The 13,872-nt window shown below is 39.9% G+C and overlaps 1 protein-coding gene across 1 annotated transcript in view; it reads left to right on the top strand.

Annotated features, from left to right (window-relative positions):
- The first annotated feature begins 2,561 nt into the window (after positions 1-2,561).
- Positions 2,562-13,872, top strand: part of ITCH (itchy E3 ubiquitin protein ligase) — a 36,018-nt gene continuing 24,707 nt past the window's right edge. Inside the window, exons 1-6 of the mRNA XM_003211921.4 lie at positions 2,562-2,675; positions 5,166-5,304; positions 6,549-6,673; positions 7,779-7,916; positions 9,973-10,015; positions 12,741-12,910. Coding sequence (XP_003211969.1) covers positions 2,606-2,675; positions 5,166-5,304; positions 6,549-6,673; positions 7,779-7,916; positions 9,973-10,015; positions 12,741-12,910 — 685 coding nt within the window. The 5' untranslated portion in view covers positions 2,562-2,605. The remainder of the gene's footprint in view (positions 2,676-5,165; positions 5,305-6,548; positions 6,674-7,778; positions 7,917-9,972; positions 10,016-12,740; positions 12,911-13,872) is intronic.

Here is a 13,872-nt window from a genome sequence, read left to right as displayed (position 1 = left end):
TGGCAACGTGATCTTACTGTAATTTAAGAAAAGTAAAAACAAAGCTGGATATTAATGAAGACACAATTTCCTACTGCATAGAAAAGGCTTGAGTAGGCATTCTCAAATTGGCTGGAATATTTTCAACTTGTGGAAAACCTGGGTTGCAATGTCTTGAATGATATTTTTGTTCATTAGCTGGTGATTTATAACATCATTTGGAAGCAATTGTCATATTCCCTTCCACTGGCACAGGGTCCAAAGTGCAGGGCAGTCACAGTGCTTGGTAGCTGTCGTTACTTCGTGCCTGCCTGCCCACTCACACCCAGGTACTTTAATAGACACGTTCCTTTCTTTCAGAACCCTCAGTTATTACTGTCCCTACTGTAATAAAATGGCAATATTTTTATAATTATTCAATATTGTAGTTTTCATTTTTATGTCTCCCTAGGCTGGTTCTCGTGCTAAAAGTTTGTGCAGTTATCATGAAAAAATTGCTGCTCATACAGTAGTTTCTTGACTACTGGATTCTAGATTGTGTGCCTCATTGGTACATAAGCAATAAGATAAGATTCTTCAGCTTGATCGTTGTTGAACAGTAATTAGGAGCTTAATGGCAGTTGAGAGAACTAAGCTCTGTATGACATGGTTTCTTACTCTTAGAAATACTGGCAGGCTCTTGAGATGTGACTTGAGCTGACCAGTAAGACCTGCAGGCTGGGCTGTGTAAGTGCCAGTATGTGCATGTGGCAGTCAGATGGATTCAGGTGTGTGCAGGATGGGCATTTCTGATGGGATTAAGCTGATAGATTGTCTTTTTCCCCATGTTCTCAGTGAAAATGGTCGAATATTAATACATTAATTTTACTGGGCGTATTTTGCAGGCTTAGAAATGAAAATAAGCTTTAACGTGTGCTTCTGCTGTATGTGCTTACTGTGTGCTTCCAAATGTAAATTAATCCTCACCTTCAGTAATTGTGTTTGTTATGTGCAGTGCTATTTCTCCAGGAAAACTTCAGTTCTGCACATTCAGACTCATTTGGGCTGCTGAGAACAGCTGTGCTGCTCTGGGTGCTTCATTCGGCTGCTTTCTTAAAGCACAAAGCTTATCTAGCTTGGCAGAGCTCATCACAGGAACAGGCTTAGGAGTTGTCCTTGAAAGTCTTGTAAATTTAGATGATTTCTAAAATACTTCTCTTAAAAACGTTTTCACCCTTGCAAGATTTAGATTTCTGTGGTTCGCAGCTGGAATTTAGTGGTTAGAAGTCCTCAAGTCCACTGATAATACAATCTGTTTGAGCAAGCTGGTTGTACTCTTGTTGGTGGTGTGGCTGACACCTGTGTGTGCAAGCTGCAGCAAGTAAGAACTTTCCATACGGCCACTCTTGAAATACCTCTGTGGAAGCAGCAGTTTCACTGCAATCACAGTACGCAGACTTCGGCTTTGCAGCGCAGCCTCAGAAAAGGAATTTGTGTTCCTCTACTGTGGCCTCCTTTCTCAAACTGTGGGTTGCACAGAATGTAGAGAAGGTTTGGACTGCTTGTGGTGACACAGTTGGGAACACCTCGTGTGTAGCGTTTTGTCCTTCAGAAGGAGCCATTCAGCTAACCTTACCTGCCTTGCTGGCAGTAGCACTGCATGCAGCAGACGCCCCGGTCGGTGCTGCTCGCAGGTCCAGAGGCTGAGCAGAAGTGGGCAGCAGATGGAGCTCGGATGGACGCATTGGTGCATGAGTGGTTTTGACCACAGCAGGCAGTGAGGAGTCGGCAGAGGGAGGGGATGTGACACAGAGGGGTTGCATTAATAAGTCTGAGCAAGGATATCAGGATACTTCAAAGTAATCTGTATCTGAATATAGCAGCATATTTAATTTGTCTGTAAACATCAAAGCTACGTGATGTGTATTGGCCCCATCTGCTTTCCCCCGTCCTTGAAAACCAAGTAGAGAATGGAGTGCGTGAGTTCAAAGAATAGCAGGAATACCAGTTTGCTTTAATGCCATTTGCAGAGGGTGCTGGGGGGCCAGGAGAGCAGGCTGTGCTGAGAGGGAAGGCTGGGCAAGGGTGTCTCATCCTCTTCCAGAGGCAACGTTTCCTCTTCAGTGTTTTGGAATTACAGCCCCAGGCCTCAGTCTGACCAAATGGAGACAAAAGACTTAGAGAAACAGGTTTCTCTAAGCTTTTTAATTTCATAATTCCTGTCTTCTGCGCTTGTGGGTTTGTTTGATAGCTTTTGGAGTTTTTCAAACTGTAATCACTTCTTACCCCAGGACTCAGGATATCAATAAAAGCAACATTTTCAGACAGAAGAGTAAACACTGGTAAGATAAGAATGTTGTTCACACACGGTTGATGGGCAAACTGAGGAGACAAGATCAGAAGATCTTGTTGGTCAGGACATGAATGCTTAGAAATCATGTTTTGGTAAAGGCTAAGCCCTTAATGAGCTGTGTTTGGTACTTTAGGACAGGGAAGGAAACTAGAAAGAGAATGAATATGGCTGTTTTGTTTGCAGAATAACGTATCTACACATAAAAAAAAGATAAGACAATGAAATCATTTTTGAGTGTTCAAGGTTTGATATGTTGACACTCTCTTTATCCAGATTCAAGATCCAGCCCATATTATGGCTGGCACTGGATCCAAGTCAGGATTACCTGGTGGGCTGTATATGAAATCACAGCTTCAGATCACTGGTAAGTTGTTGGAAATTATGTATCTTTTCCAATCAAAAACGTACAAGGAAAAATTTTCATTTATTTGTTTTTCTCCCAGTAATTAAGGAGTAATTATAGTAGCATGTTGCGTTTTGGCAAGCTTTTAATGGTGCAAAGTCCATGAGAAATAGCAAGATAAAACTGATGGTGTAACAAAATTGTGACTTGGCAGAAATATGTAGGATTTTATCAAAATGTGTTTTGAAATTATGCTTTTTTATGTAAGGAATGAAGAAATGAATAATTACTTTTGAGTAGCATTAAGTCAGTTGTACAGAACAGTAAGAGAGAACTGGGTAAGTTCTGTTTGAAATGTAACAGCGTAATACAAATCTGCTTTCTGTTGCTAACAGCTGGCACAGCACTGAATCTTAACAATTTCACAATCTTTTTTACATCTCAAACAAAGTGAATTTATATGCTGTTCATTGCATTTGACTTCTTTGTTAAACATTTTCAGTCGTGATGAGGATGTTATGTAATTGAGGATCTGTAGATTGCATAGGAATGGATTTAGGAGGCCATGTTTTGCTTTTTGTAGTGCCACACAACAGAACAACTGCTGAAACTTAGCAGGTTTCTCTGCTCTCTGCCTGACAAATTTTACTCAAGTGTGAAAGCTGAAGCCTGAGAATGGAAGGTCTGTGGATGTATGCACATGTATATTTAGAAGCATTTAGGCTAAGCTTTGCACCTTCAGTGTGGGGATATATGCAGAAGTTGTACAAATGAAAAGAATTGTCATAAACAGATGGGAAAACTTCAGACCAAACAGAAGATGAGAAATGAATAAATTGTGCTGCCCCTTGCTGTCAGTTTGAGGACACAAACACGATTTTTCTCACTGGAGTTTGAGACTTGAAGAAATATCTCTTCTCTGCAGATTGATATTGGAGATGAGAATTGAAGAGGTTGCAAAGGCAGTGCATCTTCCCATAGCCAAGGGAAACCTAGCTGAGGGTTACATTACTGATGCCTGTGTGAGGTTTGCTCCGTCAAAGGCACGTACAAGGAAAGAATTGTCTCATCTTTAGGATGAAGAGAATTATGATGTTCATTTCTTAATTTCTTCCTTGTTCAGCCACTGTCTGCAAAACTTTCCTTTGGTGCAGGCAGACTTTGCCTTCTTCTAGAAAGTTCAGTAAACAGCAGCCCCCATCTGTCTCCCCCTTCTCTCTCCATTCTGCTGCTCTCAGTTGGTTTCAAATGAATTTTCAGGCAATCTGGGTAAGTAAGAACCTCAAAAGTAGGCACAGGACTGCTGATTTGTGCTGATTCAAATCAGATCTTGATGTCTTTGAGACAGCTAGTGATGTTGAGGCATGAACTGCTGCAGTATCCAAGTACTGGAGACATCAGGGGAAGGTAATTCTTGGAGATCAGTGCCAGCTAACGGAACTAATTTCGGTGAAAGCTCATAGAGAGAGAGAGCTTCCCTTGGGAGCAGTTCGGATCAGTTTGTACTAAGCTACTTCTTTAAATCTCTAGAGGAATATAGACTATAAAAGGAAACTAGGTAGATTAACCATAGGGGCTTGAATTGGTCACCTTTTTTAAATCATGTAGTGCAGCTTAAGTAGCGATGAAAATACAGGAGACCAGACTGACATTTGTAGCAACAGAGCAGGGTTCATTGGCCAATTAGAAGAGTTCGGGTGTTGGTTGTAAGTACTGATTTGTAAGCTTAGTGCTGTCAAAGAATCCAAGAACTCTCCTAATCTAAGAGCCAAATAAATATTGGGGTAGGCACATGCAGACCAAATCAAGGCAGTGTACTCAGTGTTTGGCAAGACGGGAGTATTGTAGTTGATGTTGAATGTTTAAAAAATGAAAATTTCAGGTTTCCATTGCTGTCCAGGTATTAATATAAAGAATATATTTATTAGCATGAGAAAAGCTCTAGAGCTGCAAGTCCCATCCAAGTTTTGCTGTAGAACAGTAGGTAGTTATTAGAGCTCCAAATTGTCCTTCTGTTAGATTTTGTGTAAATAAGGCTTTGGTACAGAAAACTTAACAAACGTTTCCTTTTCTTAAGTGTCTTCTCATCACCAGCAGTGGCACTTGTCCAGGGTTCATTAGTGAGGAAGATGGCTTGTGTTTCCAGCTTTATAAGAAGCAAGTGTAATAAACTATAGGAACGATCCTGGCTGGGGACAGGGAGCAGGTTAGGGTGATATTTTCTGCTTCCAACACTGAAGTGCTTTTGGGGATCTAAAACTGATAATTATCAGTCACAGTGTCTGATGCTGTGAAGAAGTACTGCTGTGTGTTTGAGACTTTTGTGTGAGATGTAACACTGGACAAAATAACCAGAAATGCAAAAACATTTGTTTTCCATGTGTGCTTTCTCTCCTGAGTGTTGCTGTCAGCCATCAATGACCTAATACTTGAATAGTGAAGTAGCCAGCTGAAATATATTATTTGCTGTTGAAATATTCAGTTGATTATAACTTTTCTCTTTCTTAACAGTTATTTCAGCAAAACTAAAAGAAAAAAATAAGTGGTTTGGACCCAGCCCTTATGTGGAAGTCTCAGTAGATGGACAGTCAAAGAAGACAGAAAAATGCAACAACACAAATAGTCCAAAGTGGAAACAGCATCTTACAGTGTATGTTTGATGGTTTTGTTTTCTAGTTTGAGTTAAATTAATGCTGTGCAACTGACTGTGGATGTAAGGGTGGATTGTGTTATTATTTTAGACAAGGCATTCTGCATTGCACAGCATAGAGAGAATTTTTAAGGGCTAATATACTACATTTCAACCTATCTATTCATAAAACCATTGCATTATGTCCCGTAGAAAAGACATAGTGCTTACAAGGAAATGTATCAATGTATGTAGTGTAAGAACTCAGCTCTAATTGTGTAAGTAACAGGAAAGTGAAGATAATCTGATGAAGCTGACAGACCCATTCATGTTTTCATTGTCACAATTAAGGAATTAGTATTTCGTGGCTGAAAAGTGTAGCTGTGTGTGGCAGTGTCCTGCAGTGTGCTGTAGCACTGTGAGTTGGCTGCCTATAGTCACTTCCCACTTCAGTCCCAAGTGCAAAATTGCTGTTGCGTTTATAGCTACAAAGTACAAAGCTAGCATTAGTTTCAAGAAGAAACAGAGTTGGTGTTTGCTTCTGCCAGTGTTTGTGTTGTGAGATGATAGGAGGTATAAACACTGATATTAAAAAAAAGATCTGCAGCTTCTGTTTATTTTAACTGTTATGTCATCAGCTGTTTGGTGGTGCTCTTCTTTCTGCTGTTGTCAGAATACTTCTACAAAGGAAAAGGAAAAGTCTCTCTAGGCTTTCAGGCTTTTCTTTCCACTGTGAGAGCTCCTATATTCTCCATGGCTTTCCTGCTCACATGCACCATCTGAGCTGTCATCTTCCTGCAAAATGCCAAGCCACATTTAGAAATACAGCAGTTAGCGTGGTTTGACTAAGCTTCTTTTGGAGATAGAGGGGAGACAGTAACTAACTGCCCTCTAAAAAGGATAATTGCGTTGGCATATGTTTCTTCTTCAGTAAGGGGCTCTCCCAGCAAGTCATTGCTGACAGTTTGGGATTGGAGGGCCTCACAGCACAGGTAGTGTGCTGTCAGCTTCAGAATGTGGCCCTGCTGGTGGCTTCTCTGGAAGCAGACACTCACAGTCTCTGCCATCAGTAAACAAATGGAGCTGCCTGCGCGCTGGGCAGAGATTCCAGCATCGTGGTTCTATGACCTTATCAGCCAAAGCAGGCTTTTCACATTGCCACAGTTTGTACTCTGCTATTTTTAATAATTTTTAAGTGACAGTTGATGTACATTGCTCAGTTCATCCAAAAACCTTTGCACTAATGCTCAACTTCTTTGTTTCAGAATTGTCACTCCTCTAAGTAAATTAACCTTTCGAGTCTGGAGCCATCAAACATTAAAGTCTGATGTCCTCCTGGGAAGTGCTGCCCTGGATATTCATGAGACTTTGAAATCAAACAGTATGAAACGTAAGTACAAGTTTGAGTGCAGTGTGTAACTCTGTGGTGAGCATTGAGTGTTCCTTTTGTTGCTACAAATTGTATTTCTGAGCATCCTCACAGTTGTTTGTTATAATCTTTATTTCCTTATACACAACCTATCATGGTGTCGTTGGAAGCCTGATGTTTTTCACTTTGCTTTTATGTGCAGGAGTGAAAGTGTGATTAAAGAGTGGTTCCTTTTACATAGCCTAAAAGCTGGTACATTTCTGGTGCTGGATGAGAAAACGAGTGAATGTTGTTGATGTTCTAAGTAGTGTTACACAGGTGTACGTTGTACTATTTAATGTGTCTTAGAACCAGTGAGGCAGTATGTGCACCTATGGAGCTTCCAAGTGGAGCATCACATCCATTGTCAAATTTGCATTGCTACAGCATACAGCCCTGATGTGCTCTCATCCTTATTCTGACTTCTGCTTCTTGACTTTCAGATGTGGGCACTCAAAGTGCAGCATTGGTAGCACTGTAATACGCTTTTCTCCTGACAGTCACTGTCCTGTTGTGATTGTAGCTGGAAATTATGACTCCACTGCTCTGTATAACAACTGGTGTCATGCTGTATGTTACTGGATGTTGATTCAGGCATGCCTGTTTACAATTGCATTTCAACCAAGAACTGGCATGTACCCAAAAAGTACCTCTGACTTAGGGATGTGATACGGAATCTCTGCATTCAAAATGCAAAACTCCATGTCACTGGATAAATGTGCTATGTTTTACTCCGAGATAGACTTGATAGCTGTTCTGAATGAAGAATGAGGTGAATTACATTTTCTATCTATAGATTGTCAAGGCCAGGTATATTAATTGCTTAAGAAGTGTGGGCAGAAACCAGAGACTGCATTTCTCCTGTAAAGATACACATTTCTTTAGGCAGCAAAAAGCTTGTGTTCTAGTTCTCCCTACTTTGTAGAAATAATAAGTTTGCTGACACCTGGGAATCATTAGCTGTACCACACAAGGTGTAAGAAATTATGCAGAGTGCTAGCAGAAGTTGTGTATTTTTTCTTGATTGCTGTGATCTCTTTCATTATATATAAAGGATAACCCTGACTTTTTTCTTGTACTTTTTCAGTTGATCAGGTAGTGGTAACATTGCATCTTGTTGGTGACAGAGAGCCAGCAGAAGTGGTAGGAGATTTGTCTGTCTGTCTAGATGGGATGCAGGTAGATCCTGAGCTCCTGACCAATGGTGATGCCTCAAGTACAAGAAGTAAGTGACTTTCAGCTTAAATGTACAATCTATATAATATCTGGTAGACAAAGATTTTTTTTTTCTTTACTGAATGCTTGAACGCAGTGTTTTAGTAATGGTAATGAGTGGTTTATTTAACTTGGTGCTAGTAGAGACCAGAGCTTTTATGTGCTTTTATTTGAGGTGGAGTCATAATCAGCAAAGATTATCAGCATTACTGTAATGTAAATAAGATCAGCACCTTAGTTTTCTGAACTTTGCTTACTTTATCTAGCAATTACGAGCTACCATTGTGCTTTACTTTAATGAAAGGCTTTAGCTTCCCTCAATTTTCGTAAGCCTATAAGCAAAAAAGCAATATAAAATGGATAAATTTAGTCTCATCATAGTAAGCATTCTGGCTAGGAAACAGCTTTATATTTAATTTTCATTAGATATCTAAATGAAATGCTTACACAGATTTTTGCTGGAGAGGGAGATCCACTCTTTTTTCTGTTGAATTCGTATCTTCGTTCTCAGGTAACAAGGAGAATTTTTAACTGAAAGTCTTCAGTAAGTGTAAAATGTGTCATGACATTAAAATAAAAGTAAGGCATTGCAGTTCCTTTGGTTGAGACAGACAAAAGTGCATTTCTGAGGGTGATGCAGTGTGCAGACTAGAACTGGATGGGAGGTGATTTCCCCAGGATCAAACAGGCTCTCTGTGGTAGAAACCAGCTGGATGATGAGCTGGCTTGTGCCAGAAAAGTGCTTTTGTTTTTTGAAGGACTAAATGAAGTCAGGTTCTGATTGCATCCAAATATGTAATTGTGCTAAAAAGATTGATCATGTGCTCTGATGGAGTGTGATTTTTGTTGTTTGTCTTGCTTTTTCTAAAGCAAGCCCAAATACTGTGAGGCTTGTAGAGCAGGGCTGGAAGTGAAAGTAACAGATTTCCCTGAGGTGCAGTACTTGGAAGAAGTAAAAGCACAGTTGGAAACCATTTCCTTAAATTAACCTACTGAGAAAAAAATGCTAGTAAGTAGGAAAAGTCATGCAGATAGTGGAACTGAATACAATACTCCAGAATGCAGGCAAGTGTTAGAAAGCAGTTGAACAGAGGGTTCCAAGACAATGAGGTCTGAAGCAGATGAGAAAAGAGAGAGATCTTGAAAAGATTCAGTGTAACATATTCTAGAGTGGAAGGGCACTGGCTGGCCCTGCATTGTTGCCTGACTGGCCTTTGAAGTTAAGTTTGTGTTTCTGGAATTAGAATCACTTCCTTGAACAGCAGGTCAGGGTAAGAGTTTACATCCCACTTTTTGGCTTACAGCTGCAGTAAGTTCCCATCAGAGCTGATAATTGATTTCCTTGTTAATGGCATTTGTTTAATTCAATGGAATGAAGTATTTGTGCTATGGACGTGAGCGTTTCAGTGTTGCATGTTGCAAGTGCTGGCACAAAAGGCAAATATTTGCAAGGTAGCTGAATAAGCAGTTGAAAAACGTTTGCAAATCTAAGCTGAATTGCTCTAATACTTTCTGGAGAGCAGCCAAATTTGGACCTGCTTCAATGCCTTGATGCTTCTTGTGCATAGAGAAAGGGAATGGTCCAGGTCAGAGAGACCTCTTCTCAAGCAAACAGCTGCAGGGGTTTGCCAGCCAGCCAGAGAGAGGATTTTAGAGGAACTTGTCCTCCCTGCTCTGCCTGCCCTCAGAACAGGGACAAGAATATGAAAAGTGAGTTTCAATGGAAAAATGACTGCTTGGTACTGCTAAGAGACAGAAGAGAGTTACAGAACTGTGTGCCTTTGGCAGTATTCATGCAGTTGGATAAGGTAGTGTTACATCTTCCATAAGGTGAAAATGTTACTGCTTTTGTACTTTGTGGCAGCAGTGCTTTAAGAAAATGCAGACACACAGATAGGTGTGACATGTGGACAGCCTTAAAAGAAGCCAGTAGATCGGCAGCATGTAAGTGTACAGCCTTGGCATTTGAGAGGAATCTGGGCTTTAAAGACTTCTGCTTTGTGTGCTTGGAAGTGATTCCAAATGTTGCTCATACTGCTGCTGTCCTTTTATTTCTGGTATTTAAGGTCCTACGCAGAGTGACAGCTCCAAAGCAAGAAATGAAGCTCGGTAAGACTTTTTTCCCTTGTTTTTTGCACTTAATGTTTGCATTTCCGAATGAGGGACTGTATGGTTTACAAACACGATGACTGAATAATTTAAGTTCTGAGCACATCCTTAAAAAAATTATACTATTGTGCATTCAAATATTTAATTGTCTTTGAAAGCAAGTTAATTGTAACAAGTTTATTTAACATAACTAGCAATAGGAACCTTTTTCCAGAATTAAGCAAAACTGTTTTGCACTAGCTCAATATAATGTGAGAGCGTTGGCTTTGCATTCAGTAACTTAGTATTTGCAGATTTTTCTTTATCTGCTTCATTTAAAATGTTGGAAAACTGCATGGGCTGTCAGTCTTGGGCATCAGAACAGGTGCTTTGGTTTGGCTGAGTCCATCAGCACATACAGTTGGCATGTTTTAGAATTACTCCCAGGTACTGAACCATAGCTGGAAAGGGTGCATAGAAGGATTTAGGTTCAGTTAATCTTCCCTGAGCAATTAAGTGTGTTGTTATGAGGTGCTTATGCATCCTACTGTCTCTGTTATGAGGACAGCACCTTGTGTTAAGAGTGCTAATGTTGATGAGACCAGTAAGGTTTTGGCTGCCACAGCAGCTTGCTTTGTAAATTTCTGCCTTAAAGAGGTCTGAAATAAGCATGATGTTGCATTGGCTCTCATACATGAATCTACATTCCTAGTTCAACAATTGTGAGCCTCTTCACATACGTTATTCTTGGATTTATAGCTCTTCTGAAAATGCTTGAGCTGAATGCAGATTTTCAGTATCACAGGCAAATTCTGTTCTGTTTTGAAGACACGTGGTTGAATCTCTTGACTTCACTGTCCTTACTGTGAGGAGCTATTTCAGGGAGCATAGCAGCAGTAGGTGTTATTTTTCTCAATGAAAGCTAGCAAGCTGCAGTTTAGAGCTGGTCTGAAAAGCAGTTGTCTCACTCCAAAGTACAGAGTATTTCTCCTTCTAATGTGAGTGCAGCTTCCATTCTCGAGACAAGGATACAAATAAAAATCCCAAAATAAAAAGATTTATTTGAGATTTCATTTCCCAATGATAGATCAGATTGCATAAAAATAAATATAATCTTTAAAGAAGTCCCACTGGTGCACAAACACCACGGTGCATGCTTTTTACATTTGTTTCACAGCACGGAGGTATCAGAACTCTATTTTGCTTTGTTAAGAAGATACCAAAAGATAACAGTGCAGTATTTGAAGATTGATTTGGGATTATGTCCCATACAGCTTAGTGGGACAAAAGTGACCATATTTAACCTGCAGTGGGCACCAAGCCACTTCAATTAGTTTCCAGTTCTACGAGTATTTTAAGTACTTGTACAATGTGCAGCACTCTCAGATGAGATCTGGATTAGCTAAGTTGATCTGTAAGAAAGCAGAACTCATACCTCACTTAGCTGAGTAGTCTGGAGTCTTCCTATAGAAGTTTTACATAGTTCTGTTTCCTTTTTTTGCTCAGAAAAATGCTTCCTTGCTTGGGGATGGAATGCCCAATAATAGTAATAAGAGCTTGTGTGGTTTTAGTACCACCTAATAGGGCTTTTGGTGTTCCTGAAGGATCCCTTTTGAGGATCACATAAGTGCTCTGGAACATACCTAGCAGCACTTACTGCTGTGTGTATAATTACATTTCATATGCACCGTTGTCTGAAAATGCCTGGTCTAAGTACAGAAAAGATGAAAGGTTTTACTTTTGACAGTAAAATTCAAACAGAAGCAGTGTACTTCCTAGGGCCAAGGGAAAGTGAGGCTGTAGTTCTTGCAGACTTCACATCCCCAGTGATTTGTACATCATGGTCATTTACTTCAGGGTAGTTGTAGCATGGTATAAATTGTCACGTGTAGCACACCTAGTATGGGGCAGAGGTACATTTGGCATTGATATTGAGGTCAGACATAGGTGATTCTACTTGATCTCTTATGCCTTGTGGTTTAACTAGGCCTACCTACTACCTACTGTGTGTTTATAAGAATGTAATTTTAAAGGCATTGGTCTGAAATGAAACCTGTGCTTTTGTTGCTTGTGGCCTCTGTATTTGACCTGCCAATCCACTAGATTAACTGAATGCTTTAGACATAAAGGTGTAGATGCATTTACCTCTGCTCAGTGGAGTACAAATGTATCAGAGTAATACACTGCTAGATGTAACTGAACAGAATGAAGGAAGACAGCTGTTTCAAGTTCAGTGCTTGAAAAGTTGAGATGCTGATTATTAATTCGTAGCTCCTCATCAAAATCTTAGTCCTAAATTCTCCAGCAATATCCAGAACTGAGCTGAGGGGGAGAATGTGTGTGTGTAGTTAATTTGTGTAAAATTTGTAAGCATTCTGTTTGTTCTGAACGTATGCTTACCCTGTGGAGCCAATGCATACAGGCTGTTCTCCAGTCTTAATCAGCTTCCCATCTCATTAGAGACCAGTGGCGTTCATGGGAGGAAAAGGTTGAGCAGCAAAGTGCAAAGGGCCTGAAGGCAGGTGTATGGAGTTGGGTAATGAAAAAGGAGATTTCCACAGCTGAGGTCTTGTACGCCTCGGGTAAATTCTCAGAGTGTTTGTACAGATTTGTAGGTTTTTTTATAATTATCATGAATGTAAAAATCTTATCTAGCCATAATTCTTAGATTCTCATTTCTTTTATAAAACTTGTTGTCATGCATATACTCTTAGAACAGTTCTCCTTTCTGTCTTTTCCTGCAAAGGACCAACTCCAATGGCCTTGAAAGCTCTGAAGATGCTGCTTCAAATGAAAACAAGGCTGTTAATGGCAGTGATTCTCCACTACTCACAAATGGAAGCTGCAAACCTTCTCGACCTCCCAGACCTTCTAGACCACCTCCACCCACACCCCGCAGACCCACATCAGTAGCTGGTACGTATTCTAGGGTCAGGCATCCACTTCAGAGCTGTGGATTCTCTGTACAGTCTTAAAATGAACATAATGTTTCCTGATGTGTGTTTTTAACTACAATTATTTTCATGGTAAATTCTTGGATATATAACTTCTATTTGAACAGTTTGCATTCACTATCATTGTTCCTCTTATGAGTAATTTCTTGTTTCCATGACTGATAAGAGATGATTGTAGTGATTCTGCTAAATACGTTGGAGGTGGTGCCAGAAGAACATGAGTGAGTGCCACTGTTGCTTTCAGTTAATTTTAATGAGACCTGTGAACAAATCTGCTGAAGGACTTACAGAACTGTCTCAAGCAGATAACGTTGGGGCTTGAAAGACTAGTAGTTTGTTTCTACAGTCCTGGTTAAATTATTTGGAACAGCAGCACTTCAAATGTTGATTGCATGAAAACAAATGCACTTTTTAGTCTATCTTAGAGTTTAGAAACTCCAAAACTTGAAGACAGTGCGAGGTGTTTTCAGGTTAACTCCTCCACATGCACACACTACCAGGTGTTTTGGTGATCTCATTGTCACAGTTGATAAATGCTGAGGCTGGATGGAAAACTAGGCTGCAGTAATTACTTTAAAAGATAAAGGCAGTGTAGTTTAGTAATAAGACTTGTGTATAGTTCTTAGTACTGCCTACCAAATGGCCTGCATGGGAAAAAAAATCTGAAAGCGTTTAAAGAATGCATGTATTCTCCCTTCCACACCCTTAATTTTTCCACGTTGTGTCAAATCTCTTCTTGAAAATGTTAGGCATACTGCCTCTTAAATTGTTGCAAGTAATAAATGGGAAATCCATCATTGCAAGCAAGTAGCTTTTTTTTTATAATCATCTAGTGTTTAGAGAATGCAGACAAGTTGCTTTAGTGAATCACTTTTCTTTGTAATATCAAAGCTGTGCAACTGATAGCAGTTCTTGGATTAAAGC

The sequence above is a fragment of the Meleagris gallopavo genome, chromosome 22, assembly GCF_000146605.3.
Source record: "Meleagris gallopavo isolate NT-WF06-2002-E0010 breed Aviagen turkey brand Nicholas breeding stock chromosome 22, Turkey_5.1, whole genome shotgun sequence".
In the NCBI taxonomy this organism is placed as follows: Eukaryota; Metazoa; Chordata; class Aves; order Galliformes; family Phasianidae; genus Meleagris; species Meleagris gallopavo.
Note: the sequence above shows the minus strand (reverse complement) of the source record. Positions and strands in the feature narration are given on the sequence as shown.